Source organism: Dipodomys merriami, unplaced genomic scaffold (assembly GCF_024711535.1).
Source record: "Dipodomys merriami isolate MVZ:Mamm:240054 unplaced genomic scaffold, mDipMer1.0.p SCAF_45, whole genome shotgun sequence".
Classification (NCBI taxonomy): Eukaryota; Metazoa; Chordata; class Mammalia; order Rodentia; family Heteromyidae; genus Dipodomys; species Dipodomys merriami.
Window position 1 is genome coordinate 7,194,235 of NW_027206013.1, and position 19,984 is coordinate 7,214,218.

General features: G+C 46.8%; 1 protein-coding gene across 4 annotated transcripts in view; it reads left to right on the forward strand.

The window, feature by feature from the left end:
- The first annotated feature begins 283 nt into the window (after nucleotides 1–283).
- Nucleotides 284–19,984, forward strand: part of Ascc2 (activating signal cointegrator 1 complex subunit 2) — a 50,787-nt gene continuing 31,086 nt past the window's right edge. For 2 of the 4 annotated variants that reach the window (XM_069994563.1, XM_069994564.1), the window contains exons 1-5: nucleotides 284–373; nucleotides 6,665–6,762; nucleotides 13,887–14,045; nucleotides 14,445–14,615; nucleotides 17,404–17,533. In XM_069994563.1, coding sequence (XP_069850664.1) covers nucleotides 6,682–6,762; nucleotides 13,887–14,045; nucleotides 14,445–14,615; nucleotides 17,404–17,533 — 541 coding nt within the window. In that variant the 5' untranslated portion in view covers nucleotides 284–373; nucleotides 6,665–6,681. The remainder of the gene's footprint in view (nucleotides 374–6,664; nucleotides 6,763–13,886; nucleotides 14,046–14,444; nucleotides 14,616–17,403; nucleotides 17,534–19,984) is intronic. The other 2 variants (XM_069994565.1, XM_069994566.1) reach the window with 1 other exon arrangement.

The following is a 19,984-nucleotide window of genomic DNA, read 5'->3' on the forward strand; positions in this document are numbered from 1 at the left end:
ATTCAGTTTGTAAAATGACGACTTGACGATGTAGAAGCTTGGGATACTGAAAAGCTGACTTGAGCACGGCACTTGGATTTTCCAAAGATGGAATTCTGAAACCCTGCGCTTTAACAAGCCTGGGGAGGGGGCGTGGTCACAGCGGGGCGGAGTCTTTGGCATGGGGGCGTGGCTTCCGGCCCGGGAGCCTAGCGGCGGTTGGCTTCGGGAGCAGGGCCGAGCTGTGGGCACCGGGGGCGGGGCCAGGTTGGGGCTTCCTGTTTTGCGCCTGCGGAATCGCCGTTTGACCCCGGAAGTTTAGAAGCTCCGCGAGCTGTCACCGGGATCGGCGGCGGCGTGGCGGCGGCACAGCGCCCGTAGTGGAGCCGCTGAGGTGAGTTGCGTGGCTGGGTTCGGCCGGATGCGGAGCCTGGGGCTCGGAAGGAGCCGCGGTCGAACCTCGGCTGACCTCGGCATCCCAGTCCCGCTGTCTCCACCGTGGGGTCGAGGCTTACGCTGTCCCCGGGGCCTTGAGTCGCACCCCTGAGTCTAGGCCGCCCGACCTAGGAGCCCCGTGTTCGAGGCTCGGCCCCAAAGTGGCCCCCCTCCCCTTTGCTTCCGGGGCTTCAGTTTCCCTGGGATTCATTCATTCATTCAGCAGGTATTTATTGAGCTCCTTTTAGATACCAGACCCAGAGCTAGAGCCGGGCGCCGGTGGCTCACGCCTGTTATTCTAGCTACTCTGGAGGCTGAGATCTGAGGATCGCGGTTCAAAGCCAGCTCGGGCAGGAAAGTCCGTGGTACTCATCTCCTATAAACCGCCCAGAAAACCGGAAGTGGTGCTGTGGCTCAGAGTGGTAGAGCGCTAGCCTTGAGCTGAAGAGCTGAGGGACAGCGCCCAGGCCCAGAGTTCAGGCCCCACAACCAACTAACTAACTAAATAAATAAATAAAGCTAGACAGCTAGAGAGTACCTGCCCTCAGAGAGTTTACAGTCAATGAAAGTGAATGTACAGGATATTTAAACCGGAAGAGTAAATACTTTAGATCGATCTAGGACTAATTCCAAAGACTGTAATACAGCATTGTGATAGATGAGTCTAACAGTCGGAGAATTTCCCAGTTAATTCAGTTCTGTAGCCATAAAGTAGCCTCATAGATGTTTACAGGCTCTATTATAATTGATGTGTGTTCTAAGCTCCCCTCCTAAGAAACACCCTGCCTAACTTTTGGCTGCTGCTGCATTCTCTTGAAATGGAGGGGGGAGGGGTAGTAGAGTGGTCAGCACAAATACAGTCATGCTCACTGCCCGTGTCCCTTTGGAACATTCTAGTCTGCCTAATTCATTTAGATGAAAACTGAAAATTCTCTTTGATGTCCTTTTTAAAGTCATTTCTGTCTGTTAAATATAGCTAGAGCCTTACCCATACAACAGGCATAATGGTATTGATTGTTATATTGTTGTGTGGCTAGATTTGTATCCGTCATTCCCACAAAGAACATGTGAAGGGTAAGTCTAAGCCTGTATTTTGCCAACTTTAGTGTTACCTGGTCATCAATGCCTGCCATATAGTAGATATTGAAACATCTCTGGATAAAATGATTATACAGTACTGTTTACTACTCATGAGTTCATAAGAGATTGCCTATCCCCAGGTTATATCTTTGTTGGTTGTGTCTCTTCCCTCTTCCTGGGGCTCCTCATGGCCTTCAGATAAAAGGTCACCTTTTTTTTTTTTTGGGTCCGGTTGTGGGGCCTGAACTCTGGGCCTGGGCGCTGTCCCTCAGCTCTTCAGCTCAAGGCTAGCGCTCTACCACTTGAGCCACAGTGCCACTTCCGGCTTTTTTTTTTTTTTTGCTTATGTGGTGCTGAGGAATCAAACCCAGGGCCTCATGCATGCAAGGCAAGCACTCTACCACTGGGCCACCTTCCCAGCCCCAAGGTCAACCTTTTTAGCCTCTCATTTGAGGCTCTTTTTTTTTTTGGTCGGTCATGGGGCTTGAACTCTGGGCTTGGGCGCTGTCCTTGCGCTCTTCAGCTCAAGGGGAGCGCTCTACCGCTTGAGCTACAGTGCCACTTCTGGTTTTCTATGGTTTATTGGAGATAAGAGTCTCACAGACTTTCCTGCCCGGGCTGGCTTTGAACTGCGATCCTCGGATCTCAGGCTCCTGAGTAGCTAGGATTACAGGCATGAGTCACCGGTGCTCGGCTTAAGGCTCTTGTTAAACTGACTCCATCATCCTTGTACTTTTTTTGTTTTGGGTCCGGTCGTGGGGCCTGAATTCTGGGCCTGGGCCACAGAGCCACTTCCAGCTTTTTTCTTTTTGCTTATATGGTGCTGAGGAATCGAACCCAGGGCCTCAGGCATGCAGGGCAAGCGCTCTACCACTGAGCCCCTCCATCATCCTTATCAACCTGTTCTCTCTTCACTTCCATCATCCTTTCCTTGACCTTGTGTTTTCAATAACATCAGCTGTCTTCCTCTTCCTGCAAAGGCCACACTTTTCATGGCCCTGAGTCTCTGCTCAAGTTTGTTCTTCCTATAGAGTGTCCACCTTTTCCTCCTATCCTTTAACATTCTAGTTATGTCATCTTTGTGACTTCCTCTCTTTTCTCCTGGGCTCCAGTTTGACAGTTTACTGGTACAGCTCTAACATCAAATGAGAGTCATTTGGGGCCCAGAATGTATTCAGTTGGTGTTTGTTAAATAAAGGAGGAAGTCCGTGGTGCCTGTTGGTGGGATTTGCCTACTCACACCTCAACTTTATGGAGTTCTTGTGATGCACCAGGTATTGTGTTAGATGCTTAGCATTGATTACTTCTCACAGCAAGCTTAAGAGATCATGTATAATTCTACTATCTGATGAATTGAGAGTGGGGAGGTTTAAGGAAGTGCCTCAAGCTTTCAGCATGAGTAGGAAAATGTGGAACAAAGAGCTGACCCCCCACTAAGAATGTGCTGGAACTCTCTTCATCTGCCCCACTAGCCTCATCCTGAACTGCCCTTGCCTTAATAATGACTTTCTTTCTTTCTTTTTCTTCTTTCCTTCCTTCCTTCCTCCCTCCCTCCCTCCCTCCCTCCCTCCCTTCCTCCCTTCCTTCCTTCTTTCCTTCCTTCCTTCCTTCCTTCTTTCTTTCTCAGGAGTGGGGCTTGAACTCAAGGCCTGGAGACTATCCTAGAGCTCTTTTTTCTCAAGGCTAACACTCTACCACTTTGAACCACAGTGCCACTTCTGATTTTCTGGTGTTTGGAAATGAGTCTTGTGGACTTTCCTGCTTTGGCTGGCTTTGAACCATGATCCTCAGATCTCAGCCTCTTGAGTAGCTAAGATTACAAGCATGAGCCACAAGCTCCTGGCTAAAAGTGCATTTCTTAGAGAAGCAGGTGTTGTCTCTGTCTAGGTCTGGACACTGAGGTCTAGAATTTAAAGGGTGGAGAGATGCCTCCTCTGTATGACTTTTTCCTACCTTCAGCTCCCATTCCTGATATTCTTGCTTCCTCTCTGGTGGATGAGCCTGGAAAGAACTAGGCCTGTGAGCTATTTAGACTTTTGCATTAGTGCAGCGCTGGACACTAGTGTGCAGGTGTGTTTCCATTTGCTTGCCAGCCTCACTGGGAATTAGGAAAAAATTATCATTTAGCTTGTTCCACCCATGAGCCCCCAAGTACAAAGATAAAAGAGGTGGATATCAGTTTCAACTTAGCCACTAAAACAAATTAGGAACTTCTCCACTTTTTTGGATATTTTACCTTAATAACCCTTGTCATATTTATTTGACTATTTTGAAAGGCTAGTAAGATAGTAAGTTTTTTTCAGTTCTGATACTGGGGCTTGATCTCAGAGCCTGGGTGCTGCCCCTTAGCTTTTGTTGGGGGGGGGGGTCCAGTCGTGGGGCCTGAACTCTGGGCCTGGGCGCTGTCCCTCAGCTCTTCAGCTCAAGGCTAGTGCTCTACCACTTGAGCCACAGTGCCACTTCCGGCTTTTTTCTTTTTGCTTATGTGGTGCTGAGGAATCGAACCCAGGGCCTCATGCATGCAAGACAAGCGCTCTACCACTGAGCCACCTTCCCAGCCCCTTAGCTTTTTTTTTTTTTTTTGCTGAAGACCAGTGCTCTACCACTTGAGCCACAACTCCATTCTGGCATTATTATTATTATTATCATTATCATCATCATCATCATCATCATCATCATCATCATCATCATCATCTCATCATCTTTTTATTTTATTTTTTGCTGGGGCTTGAACTCAAGGCCTGAGCACTGTCCTTAAGCTTCTTTTGCTGAAGGCTAGCACTCTACCACTTGAGCCACAGTGCCAGGTCTGGCTTTTTCTGTTTATGTGGTACTGAGGAATCGAACTCAGGGCTTCATGCATACTAGGCAAGTACTCTACTACTAAGCCACATTCCCAGCCCTTCATCCTCATTATTGTGTGTGTGTGTGTGTGTGTGTGTGTGTGTGTGTGTGTGTGTGTGTGTGTGTGTGTGATTAATTGGAGGTAAGAGTCTCACAGACATTCCTACCCGGGCTGGCTTTGAACCACAATCCTCAGATCCTAGCCTCCTCAGTGGCTAAGGTTATAGGCGTTAGCCACTGCTTCCCACACATGTTGGCTTTTTAATAGTGTGTCTTTTGAGAGTCCTTATTTATTTACATTCCATGATTCAGCCCACATCTATATCCCTTCTGTGAGTGAGGTCAAGTTTTAGTGTGGAAGAGAATGTTGGATTGGAAGACAGCAGATTTGGGATTTGCCATTCCCTAGCTTTTTTTTGTTGGGGGGGGCAGTCAGTAGGGTTTGAACTCAAGGCCTAGGTGCTGTCCCTGAGCTCTTTTGCTCAAGGTTAGTGCTCTACCACTTTGAGCCACAGCGCCACTTTCAGTTTTCTGCTAGTTAATTGGAGATAAGAGTCTCGTGGACTTTCCTCCCTGGCCTGGCTTTGGACCACAATTCTCAGATCTCAGCCTCCTTTGTAGCTAAGATTACACATGAGCCACCATCACCTGGCTTTTTTTTTTTAATGCTGAGATTGACTGAGTTCCTTGCATATACTTAACTCAAGCCTAACTCCCTGGCTTTGAGGCCAGTTTGTGCCTCTGGAGGAGTTTGCATCATTTGCATTTTATCTTCCTCCTTGCCCTTGTATTCTTTGAGTTGTTTGCCCTTGGAACTTTAAGAGTTTGGAAAATCTTGTAGAAAGACAAGGGAGGAGGGGCCAATGGCTCCAATCTTAAGATCTTGGGAGAGCTATGAGAAGAGTGACCTCATAGTTAGTCATTGTCAACCATTTAGTGAGGCTGCATCTGTTCTAGACCTGTGCTGGTCCTGAGAAAGGCAGCAAGAGGAGATCCCTGAGCAATGTCTTTACAGAGCCCAGTCTGCAGGGTGCAGAGCTGGAGTCATTATAAAGATAATGTAAGCCTGGCGCTGGTGGCTCATACCTATAATCCTAGCTACTCAGGAGGCTGAGATCTGAGGATCACTATTCCAAGCCAGCCCAGGCAGGAAAGTTGGAAGTAGAGCTGTGGTTCAAGTGGTAGAATGCTTGCCTTGGAGCACAGGGACAGTACCTAGGCCCAGGGTTCAAGCTCCAGGACCGGCAAAGAAAAAAGGGGGGGGGTAATGTAGGAAGCTGGAGCTATGACTCAGTGGTAGAGTACTTATATACTATTTCCCCGCCCCCCCCCCCAAAAAACCAGGTACTGGTAAGCTCATGTCTATAATTCTAGCTTCTCAGGAGGCTAAGATCTAAGGATGGCAGTTCAAAGCCAGCCTAGGCAGGAAAGTCCAGGAGACTCTTACCTCCAATAAACTATCTAAAAACTGGATTTGGAGCTGTGGCTCAAAGTGGTAGAGGGCTACCCTTGAACACAAAAGCTCAGGGATAGCACCCAGGCCCTGAGTGCAAGCTCTTATGTCTGCCTGGGAGAACAGTCCCCTCCCTACTTCATCTTCGTGAAAGACAGCACCAGCCTTACCAGAAATCACCTGCCTGAAACCAGTAATCACCTGACTGTCAATCACCTGACTTTGAGTAAGCAAAGGACTCCAGACTCTGAGGTCATCTCCTTATCTGCTGAGGTCATTTTCTAAACCGCCCCGTCAGGCGTCCTTCAGACAATGATAGGTTCCTCAGGCTTTGAGGTCACTTCCACATCTGCTGTGGTCACACCTCCTCCTCACCTTTCCCTATATAATCCGTATGAACCACAAGGTCTTTTCCACTCCTTCTCTCTCTGCATGCCTCCATCTCATGTGGGCTGGCATGTTTGCTCTCCCTCTTCCCTTCCCATCCGGCACACCCCCCCCCCACAATAAACTCTTTTTTTTTTTTGCCTGAACCATGTGGTGGTCTCCTTTCAGCGAACCTTACACACAGAAAAATAATAATAATAAAGAGAATCTAGGTACTTTCAGCCACTACATAGAGTGAGTGGGAGTCATCTGGGAAGTATTTCCCTCTACAGTTAAGCACTGCTGCTTTAGGTAAAAAGGCATCGCTTTGATCCATATAGACCAACCAAAGCTTAAGAGGTCTCATTTGGAAACTCCCTACGGTGAAGGTAGTTGGGAGGGGGTGAGGGAATGCTTCTCTCTGGCTCTGGGATCCACCGCCGAGCAGGCCCTGACCCCCAAGAATCTGTGTGTCTGCTCTCTTCTTCCCATCTGTATTCCTTTCAGGAGGGTCGTGCAGCACAATGCCAGCTCTGCCCCTGGACCAACTCCAGATCACCCACAAGGACCCGAAGACAGGAAAGCCGAGGACTTCACCAGCGCTGGTGAGCCAGTGCCTTGAGGCCATTCAGCCTGATATTATCAACCTTGCAATTTCAGAAGCAAAAGTAAATTCCTTCCTTATCCAAGAATGACCCGAGGGCCATGGTCAGTAATTCAGTAGCGGAGACCCTACTAAGCCTTTTCAGGCCTAGTGTGGAAGTTTCCTTCTAAGCATCAGCCTGCACTTGAGTAGAAGTTTCCATGTTACTGCCCCCAAAAAACAAAAACAAAAAACTTTGCTTCACAATCAGTCCAATGGCAGTTCTGACTCAGGCCAAACTGGGCTCCAGATGGCTCCCAAGCTGAGTTTGGAGATTGGGTCCTGGGTGGGTGTTCATGTTTCAGGTAGGACTTTTGCAGAGCTGTCTAAGCTGTTCCCCCACACTTGAGTGGGAACACTGATCTCAGAGGTAGGGCCCTCTTTTATCTCACCAGGGATAAGAAAGGCCAGATACAGACTCAGCCAAGGCCTGTGAGAATGAAAGCTAAGGAGGCTGTGAACCTTCTGATTCCCAGCTGCAGAGAGAGATTAGAGCCATGGAGACGTGCCAGGCTACTCAAGGAGGAGACAGACTCAGGGACTCCAGGCCCCATACCCACTTGTTGATTTCCCAAGAATATGAGTTTACCTGAACAAGGTGGGAAGAAGTATTTTCTATAGGCTCGAGTAAAGTCGTGGGAAACAGGAGGTAGGTGTTTTATTTCCTGCTTTCTGGATGGTTGCTTATTACTTCCTCAACAGTGTCTAGTAATAGTAGCTAACCTGTTTTAGAGTGCTCACTCTGGGCCAAGCCATTCTAAGTGCTTCACTCAGATTATCTCAGTTAAGCTGAATCCTGGCCTTGTGAACAAGTATTTTCATCATCATCCTGATTTAACAAATAAGGAAATTGTGAGTTCAAGATCATAGAACTAGGAAATCAGGAGGGACAGGATAGGGACCCAACCAGGCTGACCCCAGAACTCATACCCTGAAGTTTTGTTTTTGGTCGTGGGGCTTGAATTCTCAGGCTGTGCACTGTCCCTCAGCTCTTTAGCTCAAGGCAGTGTTCTACCACTTGAGCCTTGAGCCACAGTGCCACTTCTGGCTTTTTCTGCTTATGTGGTGCTGAGGAATCCAACCAGGGCCTCATGCATGCAAGGCAAGCACTCTACCACTGAGCCACCTTCCCAGCCCTACCCTGAACTTTTTTTGTTTTTGTTTTTGTTTTTGTTTTTGTTTGCAATTAAAGCTCTTATTTCCTTTTCATGGCCTTTTTATGCATGGAAGCTATTTGCCAGAAAAGCTAGTGCCCTTTAATAGGTAGTCATTTGCCACACGTAGCTTTGAGCACTTGTAATGAGTATGACTGGTGCTTAAAATGTAGGCTGGGAAACTGGTGGGGTCTTTTTTGTTTTTGTTTTTGTTTTCTGTTCTTTTCTTGCTAGGCAAGTGCAGTGCTCCTTGGGCCATTCTCCAGGCTTTTTTACTTTTGTTACTTTTCAAATGAGGTCCCATGTTTATGCCTAGGGGCAGCCAGGATTGTGATCCTCCTATTTATTTATTTCATGTATCTAGCATGATAGGTGTATACCAGTATGCTCAGCTTTTTTTACTGATTGAGGAATGCTCTCACATTTACACCCAAGGCTGGCCTCAAACTTCCAATCCTTCTATTTGCCACCTCCCAAGTAGCTAGGACTGCAGGGTTGACTCTCTGTATCCATTGGAGCTGCAATTTGAATTAATGTATATGAAAATCATCCCATGGGTTGAGGGCCTTCTGGGCTGGTTCTAGAGATAATATAGACACTAATGTTGGTAGAAAGTTAGTAGTTGAGTCTGAGTGGTGTGTGAGTCTAAGTTTCTGCCTCAGTCCTTCTCTGTGTACCAAATGAACACCTGGATTGGCTGTAGACTCAGAGAGCAGGGACTTGGTTCCTTTTTTTCACTTCTGGCTTAGTGCTCAAATGCATAGTAGGCAGCTCTCAGGAAGTATTTAGTAAGCTAGGCTTGTTGTCAGGCGCTGGAGTTATAAAAAAAGAGAAGATTTCTACTCTTGGGGAGTCCATCACCTAAGAGAAGAACAGACAGTGTGCTCAGGATTGGGGTAGAAGGAAAGCCACGTGGTGACAGGAATGCAGAGCCCAAGCCACTGATCTAGACTTGGGGGGTGGACGTAAGGGGAGGATTGGCAGGGACAAGGAGGTCTTTGGATGACTTATTGGATGAGAGGGGTTCTGAACAGGATGTTGGAGGGTGAGTAAGGACTAGCTGGACCGAGTAGGGACAGAAGGGAGGTGCTGGAGTATTGAGGGAACCTGGCTTTAACACCATGAATGATTGGAAGAGGCGGCAGAATAGAACTAACAAGAACAGGCTTTGCATTCATCTCACATATATTTGGCACGTTCACTTTGTTAAGCAATCAAGATCCAAAAGCAGGTAATCAAAGGCTGAGCTTGGGGAGGTGGCAGTAAGAATGAAATAGTCTGTCTCTTCCCACTGTGTCTAACACGTAGTAAGCACTCTTGCAGTTGTGATTGTGACTAGCATTGACTGAGGGCTAGGATGAGAAGAGGGACAAGCTGAAGGAGGCAGCTGCCTGGGTGAGGAAGGGTCTTTTGAGCTGCACTGAGCACATTATTCTCTCGGATTGCCCTAAGAAGTACCTACTGGCATTTGTGTCTGGAGTCCCAACTTGAGATCCAAAGATCTCCAGCCATGTTGCCTTTTGCAGGATGATCAGTGGAACAAGTGTTTATTGGGTGGCTACTCTTTTTAAATTGTACATGCTGGGGCTGGGACTGCACCTTAAAGATAGAGTGCTTGCTAGCATGCATGAAGCCCTGGGTTTGATTCTTCAGTACTGCATACACAGAAAAAGCCAAAAGTGGTGCTGTGGTTCAAGTGGTAGAGTGCTAGCCTTGAGATAAAGAAGCTCAGGGACCGTGTTCAGGCCCCAAGTTCAAGCCCTAGGACTGGCGGGGGGAAAAAAAAAAGTGCATGTTTGAAGGACCCACAAGAAATACACCTTGGGAGTAGAATGAGTGAGTGCCCTCCTGCAGATAAGACTCAGATAAGCGGTGCCTTTGGAGAACAGTGCAAAATGAGTTCTTATCAAGATGCACTGAAGTTTGATGGGCAGTGAATGTTCTCATAGTTTCCCAGAACAGGCAGGACCTAAACCAGGCTCATGAACTTCAATAGGCGAGGTCACCTCAGAGTAGAGGCCCTCTTGTTGAGCTTGATATTCAAGGTCCTTTGGATATCTTGGCAGGATTTGGCCATTTGTTAATTCCATTCATTCTTTTGTGAAAATGTGTATAGAGTCAGCTTGGTATCAGACTCTGTTCAGAGCTGGGGATTCTCTGCCAGCCAGTGGGGGACACAGTTGAGAAGGTGGCCCCCTTTTATGTAACTTTTTGAGTTATCATTGAAGTACAGTAAGCTGGAACATTCTCCATGTCAACAGTTTCATTAGTTTTATTTTATTTTATTTTATTTTTTTTTGGGGGGGGTCCGGTCGTGGGGCCTGAACTCTGGGCCTGGGCGCTATCCCTCAGCTCTTCAGCTCAAGGCTAGTGCTCTACCACTTGAGCCACAGCGCCACTTCCAGCTTTTTTCTTTTTGCTTATGTGGTGCTGAGGAATCAAACCCAGGGACTCAGGCATGCAAGGCAAGCGCTCTACCACTGAGCCACCTTCCCAGCCCTGATTGGTTTTATTTATTTATTTTTATTTTTATTTTTTTTTTGGGTCCGGTCGTGGGCCTGAATTCTGGGCCTGGGCGCTGTCCCTCAGCTCTTCAGCTCAAGGCTAGCGCTCTACCACTTGAGCCCCAGCGCCACTTCCGGCTTTTTTCTTTTTGCTTATGTGGTGCTGAGGAATGGAACCCAGGGCCTCATGCATGCAAGGCAAGCGCTCTACCACTGAGCCACACTCCCAGCCCCCCCTGATTGGTTTTAATATTGGTAAAATACTCACAAAACCAACACCACAATGGAAAGTATTTACATTCCTATCATTTCTACCCCTAAAAGTCTCCTTATGCCCTTCCTCTCTCCCTGGTTCTGTAACTACTGTCCTGAAAGCATTTTTGATGCAGTTCAAAAGATGTCACAGTCAGGTTGGCACAGAGCACAAAGGCTGAGAGACAGCCCAGGTAGACCCCTAATCCAGCTGGGGTCAGAATAATGAAGGCTTTCTGGAGGGGGTGAAGTCAGATCCAGGGTCCAAAGGACAAGCAATGAGATCAGGATACAGATGAATACCATAGGTCAATTAATAGGTCTCCTAGGTGAGCATTGCTTTAAGATCTGTTTTACTTGCTGCCATAACCCCAAGACCTTAGGAAAGGTCTTGGGCCTTAACGAGTCTCCATTTCCTCTTCTGGAAAGTGAGGAGAAGACTATTTTATCTAGTTATATAGATAAGAACGAAATTGACCTGCTCAGCAGCTGGCTCAAGGCAGGTCCTGAATATGTGCTAGCTTTCCTTATTGTTATTCAGCACCCTTCAAGTCCTTTTCCCAGTGTACATTCTGTTGACCCATTTTTTATGCTTCCATCAAAATGCTGCTTTTTAGCCAGACAAAGTAGCTCCTACCTGTAATTCTAGCTACTCATGAAGGTGGCTGAGATCGAGACGATCCAAGCCAGGCAAAAAGTTTATGAGATTCCATCTCAACCAACCAAAAATAGGAGTCTACACCTCCTATTCTAACTACTCAGGTAGCATAAATAGGAGGATGCCAGTCCCAGCCAGTTCAGGCAAAAATGAGACCTTATTTGAAAAATAATGAAAGCAAAAAGGACCAGAGGCTGGACTCAAATAATAGAATGCCTGCCTAGCAAGTGTAGAGCCCTGAGTTAAAACCCCAGCACACCAAAAAAAAAAAAAAAGTGTATCTGTATATGAAGTTTCTTCTACCTACACTTCCTTTTCCTCTAAAGCTTAGCTTTAATCTATCTGTCCTGAGAAGCCATCCCTTGGCCTCCAGGTGCTCTTAGTTTCCTTCCCTGCTCCTGTGATCCTGTCAGTTTTGAGCGATTGCTTCTCTTCCGGGCTCCTTGGTGGCCTGGATGTACATCTTCCCTTCTGGAGTACCTGAATGCTTTATTCATATGTCCACCACTCTTGGTATAGTGGGTCTCCCATAGTTAATGTCAGTGGGATTGTAGAGATTGTGTGTGTGTATGTGTGTGTGTGTGTGTGTGCGCGCGCGCGTGAGTGTTGTATGTGTTGTATGTGTGTTGGGAGAATGAGTAGCCTGACTTGAAAGATAATCTAAGAGATAAATTGTCAACCCAGGAGGAAGAAGAAGACAACTTGGGAGCTAAGGAGGTGAACTTATGTTTAGTCAGCAGCGTGTGTGTGTGTGTGTGTGTGTGTGTGTGTGTGTGTGTGTGTGTAGGTGAACTTATGTTTAGTCAGCAGCGTGTGTGTGTGTGTGTGTGTGTGTGTGTGTGTGTGTGTGTGTGTGTGTGTGTGTGTGTGTGTGTGTGTGTGTGTGTGTGTGTGTGTGTGTGTGTACTATTCCTGCCTGGCCTGGCAGATCTCAGCCTCCTGAGTAGCTAATATAACAATGTAAGCCACTGGCACTGAGCAGCAGCCTTCTTTTTGCAATAGATTTGGAGCTGGAATCTAACTATATGAGATTTAAATGGGAAAGGGTCCTACAAACCCATGTGCTCCATGGCCCTGATGAATTCTTGTGGAACCCAGTGCCTCCACAGTTTGCAAACTTGCATTGGGCAGTGGGAAGGCCTCGATGGTTCTTGAGGAGGCTACACCATCAGTCTGGATGGTTCTATATCCCTTGGCCTGACATGGGATCCCCTATCTGGGGACTGTGATTAATAACAGACTCAGACATTGCCAGCCTTCCTCCTATTACTTACCGCTTCCAGAGAAAACCACCCTCTTGTAGTCCATCTCTCCTCTTCATGGTGAGGTCTGTTCACAGTATGGTCTGGGCTGAGAGAACTGTGACTCTGAGACCTACGACTACTTGATTGGCATCTTTTCTTTCATAAGATTAGTGAATAAAAAAAAAAAAACTTGCCCATGTAATTGTAACCCCTCTGTACAGTATTTTCACAATAAAAAAAGAAGAAAAAACCACAGTGATTTGTACATTTGTGTCAGAAAGTAAAAAATGTGCACAAATGCTTCATAAGGCTGTATTTTAATGTTAATGCCGAGAAGGCCTAGGAGGACCCCACATCCCAGGACCCTAGCGGATGGCAAGTGGCTTCCTCTGGGACGTCAAAAGGACTAGGAGTGTGATCCCAGATGATGCATCTGTGTAACATTGTCTTCTTTCTTCCCTCCCCCCCTTCCTCCCTCCCTCCCTCCCTTCCTTCCTTCCCCCTCTTTTCTTCCCTCCCTCCTTCACTTCTTTCCCTCCTTCCCTCTTCTTCCTCCCATCCCCTCCTCCCTTTCCTTCCTCCCTCTTTCCTGTTTTCCTTTTATTTTTTTTTTTTGGGGGGGGGGGCTTGTACCCAGGGCATCACTCATGCTGAGCACATACTCTGCTACTGAGCTATACCTTCCTTTTGAAGGAAAAGGTGCTCATCTCTCACTTACATAATTAAACCTTAATTTAAAACAATACATGACCATTGTCTAAAAATCAGAAAGTATGTTCAAGCCTCAGTCCTCTCTCCTAAGATAACTACTATTAGTTGGAATTTTTGTTTCCACCACTTTGTTTTTGTTAACCTGTACCGACGATCACAAATTAAAGGCCAGCCTGGGCTACCTGTCTCAAACACAAACACACACACACACACCCACAGAGAAAACTAACAAACACAAATCTGTACCAATGTGTGAATATCTAGTCTTTAAAAACAAACCATAAAACCCCTGATTTTATTAATGGAGCTTTGTATCCTGCTTTGTCTTCTCTTAACCTTTCCCCATGTCATTAAAGCCCTCAGAAACGTGGTTTTTAAACAACCAGCTGTGTTCTCTGGGAGCAGCCATCCCTCCTTTGTTAGATACACTTGGTTCTTTCTGTCAAAAGCTCCTTGGAGGGTCACCAGGTGGAACAGCCAAGTGTTGTCATTGCTGTGTGTTGGCAAATGGGCCCTCGCTGACTAACCTCTGCCACGTTAACACGTGGTTTTTGGATCCCTAGCACCCCGAGCAGAAGGCAGACCGGTATTTTGTGTTATACAAACCGCCCCCTAAAGACAACATCCCCGCCCTAGTGGAGGAGTACCTGGAGCGCGCCACCTTCGTAGCCAATGACCTCGACTGGCTCCTGGCCTTGCCTCACGATAAATTCTGGTGCCAGGTAACATTCTATCAAAATTAATGCTAAGACAAAACACATGACATGCCGTTTGGTTGGTTGCTGGTGTTTTTCTCCCTGCCTCCCCCACCCCCCACCAGGAGGTGCTTTTTTATTTTTTTATTTTTTTGTGTGTCTACTTCTTAGCCTGGATCCTTAACAGCAAATTGTGGTTTGGATTGCTCTGTCTCATATCACAATCCTAGTGATGCTTACACAGCTTCCAAGTGTCATTTTAAGAGATGTGTGTGTAGCCCTCGGCTCATTTGTACCTCCTTGGTCCCTTGGGGTTGGAGTGTTTGCACTAGGCCAGGGCTGATGGGCAGTAAGCCCCTGTGCAGTCTGCTGCAAGCACTTGGCCCTCAGCCTTCAGTCCTCGTTCTCCTCTGTCACCTGGCTTAGGTTATCTTCGATGAGACTCTGCAGAAGTGCCTGGACTCCTACTTGCACTATGTGCCCCGAAAGTTCGACGAGTGGGTGGCCCCCACCCCTGAGGTTGCAGATATGCAGAAGCACCTACACCGAAGCATTTTCCTCACCTTCCTCCGCATGTCCACTCACAAGGAATCCAAAGTAAGCCTCCAGTCCCCTGACAGATCACCACCTGACACCTGACACCTCTGTTGGCCTCCCCACCCCTGGGAAGGAAGGGTCTGGAAGCATCAGGTTTCCTCTTTGTCTCCTCTTCACCTTTATCCCCACTATTGGGAAGGAAATCTGTGCCACCTTCCCTAGCTTCTAGTGCACTGGCCTATCTACATTACACCCAGTGTTTTCATCAATGGGAGCTGAGGGCTCTTTGCCAGGTGACATGTGACTGCCTGTGCTCATCATCACAGGGCGAAAACAACAATTCTGACTTCTTCAAGAAACTTGTATACTCTTTTAAAAAGTCATTACTGGGCTAGGGGTGTAGCTCAGTGATTGAGCACTTGCCTACTTACATAAAGCTCTTACTATGGCAAAAAAAAGTCACTTTGTCTAAACAACTCAAATATTACAGGAATATCAAATGGATATTGAATGTCTTCTCAAAAGTCCCCTGCCCCAAAGTCACCATTGTCAGGATGGGGAGTGTAGATCAAGTGGTAGTACCCCTGCCTAGCAAGCAAGAGCCCTGAATTAAAAGACCAGAACCTCAGAAAGAAAAGAGAGCTCACCAGACTGGCTACAATTAAGGTTCGTGATCTTTTTGTTGTTGTTGTTGGTAGTGGGGCTTGAACTCTGGGCCGAGGTGCTGTCCCTCAGCTCTTTAGCTCAAGGCTAGCACTCTTACCACTTGAACCACAGCGCCATTTCTGATTTTCTGTGTGGTTTATTGGAGATAAGAGTCTCATGGACTTTCCTGCCCGGGCTGGCTTTGAACCACGATCCTCAGAGCTCAGCCTCCTGAGTAGCTAGGATTACAGGTGTGAGCCACCAGCTCCTGGCTAATGTTAGTGATCTTTCAGGAACGTTTGTTCCTTTGGGAAAATTGGAATTTTTAAAATAGGATCTTGGAGCCAGGCACCAGTGGTTCAGGGCCAGTGGCTCAGGGCCAGCTACTGCTTTTATATAAGAGTTGTGTATTTCAAGAGAAGTTATAAAGCTGGGCTAGTGTCTCACGCCTGTGATCCTAACTATTCAGGAAGCTGAGATCTGAGGATTGTAAGTTCGAAGCCAGCCTGGTCAGGAAAGTCTGTGAGACTCTTATCTCCAATAAACTATGCAGAAAAAACCCAGAAGTGGTATTGTGGCTCAAGTGGTAGAGTGCTAGCTTTGAGCACAAAGAGGCTCAGGAATAGTACCCAGGCCCTGAGTTTAAGCCCCAGGACCAGCCAAAAAAAAAAAAGGATCCTGATATTGAGGGTATAGTTTCGTGGCAGTATGCTTGCCTAGCACCACAAAACCAGAAAAAGAATCTTTAAGAAAGAAAAATATGCCTGGTGCTGGTGGTTCATGCCTGTAATCCTAGCTACTCAGGAGGATAAGATCTAAGGAGTTCAAAGCCAGCCTGGGCAGGAAAGTCCGTGAGACTCATCTCCAATTAACCATCAGAAAACTGTGGCTCAAGTTCTGAAGAGCTGAGGAACAGCACCCAGGCCCAGAGTTCAAGCCCCAGGACTGACTTTAAAAAGAGAGAGAGAAGCCAGGCGCTGGTGGCTCACGCCTGTAATCCTAGCTACTCAGGAGGCTGAGATCTGAGGATCGCGGTTCAAAGCCAGCCCTGGCAGGAGAGACCGTGAGACTCCTATCTCCAATAAACCATCAGAAAACCGGAAGTGGCGCTGTGGCTCAAGTGGTAGAGTGCTCGCCTTGAGCTGAAGAGCTGAGGGACAGCACCCAAGCCCAGAGTTCAAGCCCCACGACCGACAAAAAAAAAAAAAAGAGAGAGAGAGAGAGAGAGGAAGAGAGGGAGAGAGAGAGAGAGAAAGAGGAAAGAAGGAAGGGAGGGAGGGAAGGAAGAAAAGGGAGGAAGGAAGGAAGAAAGAATGAATATAGTTGGGTGTTGTTGGCTTATACCTATAATCCTAGTTACTCAGGAGTCTGAGATCTGAAGATCACAGTTCAAAGCCATCCCAGGCAGGAAACTCTGTGAGACTCTTTTTTTTTTTTTTTTCCGGTCGTGGGGCCTGAACTCTGGGCCTGGGCACTGTCCCTCAGCTCTTCAGCTCAAGGCTAGCACTCCACCACTTGAGCCACAGCACCACTTCCGGCTTTTTTCTTTTTGCTTATGTGGTGCTGAGGAATCAAACCCAGGGGCCTCAGGCATGCAAGGCAAGCGCTCTACCACTGAGCCAACTTCCCAGCCCTCTGTGAGACTCTTATTAAGCACTAAAAAAGCTGGAAGTGGAGCTGTGGCTCAAGTGGTGGAGTACTAGCCTAGGGGACACACCTAGGCCCTAAGTTCAAATCCCAGGACTAGCATACACACACAAAAAAGAAAACACCTTTTTAGTATGTAAGTTTTCAGATAATATGCATATACCTATGCAGATCTTTTACACATGAAGTACAGTAAATCCCATCATCCAGCTTCAACACTTAGTGATATTTTGCTGATCTTGTTTTATCTTTCTCTCTTGGTTTACTCTTTTTCTTGGAGTATATTTATGCCATTCCAGACATCGTGCTGATTTACTCTCACATATCTCGGAATGAAACCCTAGCTGACAGTTTGATGGTGGGTTTTTTCTTCTATTTCCACTCAAATAAAATGGCTGCTGTCCTGGGTCTGTAGGCATGTCCATGGTGCAGAAGGACCATAATCAATGAGTCAGTCCTCACTTTACAGGCCTGAAGGTTGTTTTCTTGGTTTTACTATGACTGCACAGTGTATAAGCATTCAGTCTCCATCCTTACTCTCTGTACTTCCCCCTAGGATCACTTCATTTCCCCCTCTGCATTTGGAGAAATCCTCTACAATAACTTCCTGTTCGACATCCCAAAGATCCTGGACCTCTGTGTGCTCTTTGGAAAAGGCAACTCACCACTACTCCAGAAGATGATAGGTGCGTGGGACGTGGGGCTTAGAGAAAGCACAGACAGCACCCACCCACCCAGCCAGAGCCACAAAAGCTGGTGCTTAGAGAGCAAGAGGAATCAGGCAATAGACCAGGTAGTGTTAGGAAATTACTTTATGCATATGTGAATATCTACTCTGAAAGAGATAACTAGATGGCAACTAGGGGAAGGGGAGGGGCCATAAAAATGTGAGCCACACAATTGCTCAAGGATCTGGAAGTCTTAGGGTTCATCCAAGTGTCAATCAAAGGCAGGAATGCAGAAGTTGGCTTTGACAGTGAAAGTCAGAATAGCAGTAGTTAGTCTTTGAAGTGTAGCACTGAGCTCCAGCACACATCACATCTTTTATCTCCACTGAATCCTCACAGCAGCTCTCAGACAAATGCCATCACTGTCCCCATTTATGGATGAGAAGACTAAGGTTGGACTGCAGAGGACTTGGCTGACAGCACATAACTACTAAGTAGCCATGCTGGCCTTGGGGATCTGTCCCTGGAGCTGTCATTCTTTTTGCTCCTTACTTCAGGGATAATAGGGCCACCTCAAAAATGACATGATTTACTACATTGCTGAGATCAGATTGGGACAAATTTCAGAGGGTTGAGGTTGTGAATGGTACAGATGTCAGCAGTTTGAGCTTATCAGATGGCTGTAAGCTAGACGGTTCAATCAGAAGCAGTGATAGTGCAATATCATAAAGGTAACACTCCAATGTATTCCTCCTTCAGTTGCAGCTTGAGGCCTTCAGGGATAGCTTCACCTGGATACCCCTGCTAGCCGCTTCCTCCTGAGACTGTATGACACAGTCTCTTAAATATCTGCTTGCAAAACTGAGTTCACCTTTATGAAAATCTCCCTCCCCTCCTCTCTCTCTGTCCCTCCCTTCTTTGTCTCCATCCTTTTCTTCCCTCCTATCTTTCCTTTCTTTTCCTTCATTTCCACCTCCCCTCTTGTGTCTCCATTTCCTTCCTCCCTTCTCTCCCCCTCCCTCCATTGCTCTATCCTTTCTCTTTCCTTCCTTTCTCTCTTCCCCCTTAATAGGTAATACATGTTAATGGAGAATATTTTAGATCAAGCATGGTGATTCATGTCTATAATCCTGGCTGTAAGCAATATGTCTTAATCCCTATTTAAAAAGTAACTAATATAGCAAAGGGCTAGGAACATGGCTCAAGTGGTAGAGCACTTACTTAGAAAGTATAAGTCCCTGAGCCAGGCATCAGTGACTCACACCTGTAATCCTAGCTACTCAGGAGGCTGAGATCTGAGGATCGAGATTCAAAGCCAGCCTGGGCAGGAAACTCCTTGAGACTCTTATCTCCATTTAACCACCAGAAAACCAGAAGTGGCTCTGTGACTCAAGTCGTAGAGTGCTAGCCTTGAGCTGAAGAGCTGAGGGACAGTGCCCAGGCCCAGAGTTCAAGCCCCATGACCGACAAAAAAAAAAAAAAAAGTATAAGTCCCTGAGTACAAACTCAGTACTGCCACAAAAATATATTCTTAGAAGGAGATAAAGTATAAAAAGCAGAAAAATAGATACCAGAGTCTATAGTCATTTCTTGCTGTATTTTTTTAATGTATTAGCTTATGTATAAAATTTTAGATTCAGCCTTTTCATTAAAACTGTCTCTGATTTCTTATTCATCTATTCTTCATCTACTTCTTGCCTGATCATCTGTTAATCATTTTTTTTCCTTTTGCCTTGGAAGACTTTTCATGATTTTACTCCAGAATGAAAGGAGTAAGCAATAGAAAGTATGATTAGTTAGCAAACAATTACTAGGCTAGTTTCAGTGAGAGTGGAGTGTTTCAGGAGGGCAACAAAAGGAGACAGAAAGAGGGGGATCTCAGGGTCCACATTGGAAAGGATCCATGCTAGGCTTCAGCAACTGGGGAGCAGTGTTACCAGCAGGCCTTGAGTTGAACTGCCCAGATCACATCCCAGCTTAGCTCCTGGCTATGTCAGTAAGCTTCTCTTAGCCTCAGTTTTCTCATCTGGAAAAAGGAAAAATGGGCAGTCTGTCTTCCCTTTGTGGTGGCTCTGAGACTAAATAGGAGGTGTGTGGGCAGCATGCTGGCAGGACACAAGCACTTGGCAAGTGTGAGCTCTGCCACAATGAGGGGGTGGAGCTCCAATGCGCTTGGAGCAGGGCAGGGAGCCATCTGGTGACAAGGTTAACCTGGCAGCAGACAGGTGGGGAGGGTGGAGACAGGAGGCCATGTAGAGATGGCACATCAGCGTGGGTGTGAAGGTGAGAGCCTAGTTAGCTACTGTAGCAGAAAAGGACATCCAGGAGGCAAATTAAAGGAGGGCTTGGTGAGGTTAGCTGGAAAGAGAAGTCTTACCAGTTCTGGAGGAAACAGGCATTGATGATAGAGAAAAAGGCCCTTTGGGAGGCGGGGGCATATTTGTGAGTAGATACGAGGCCAGTGTTAGG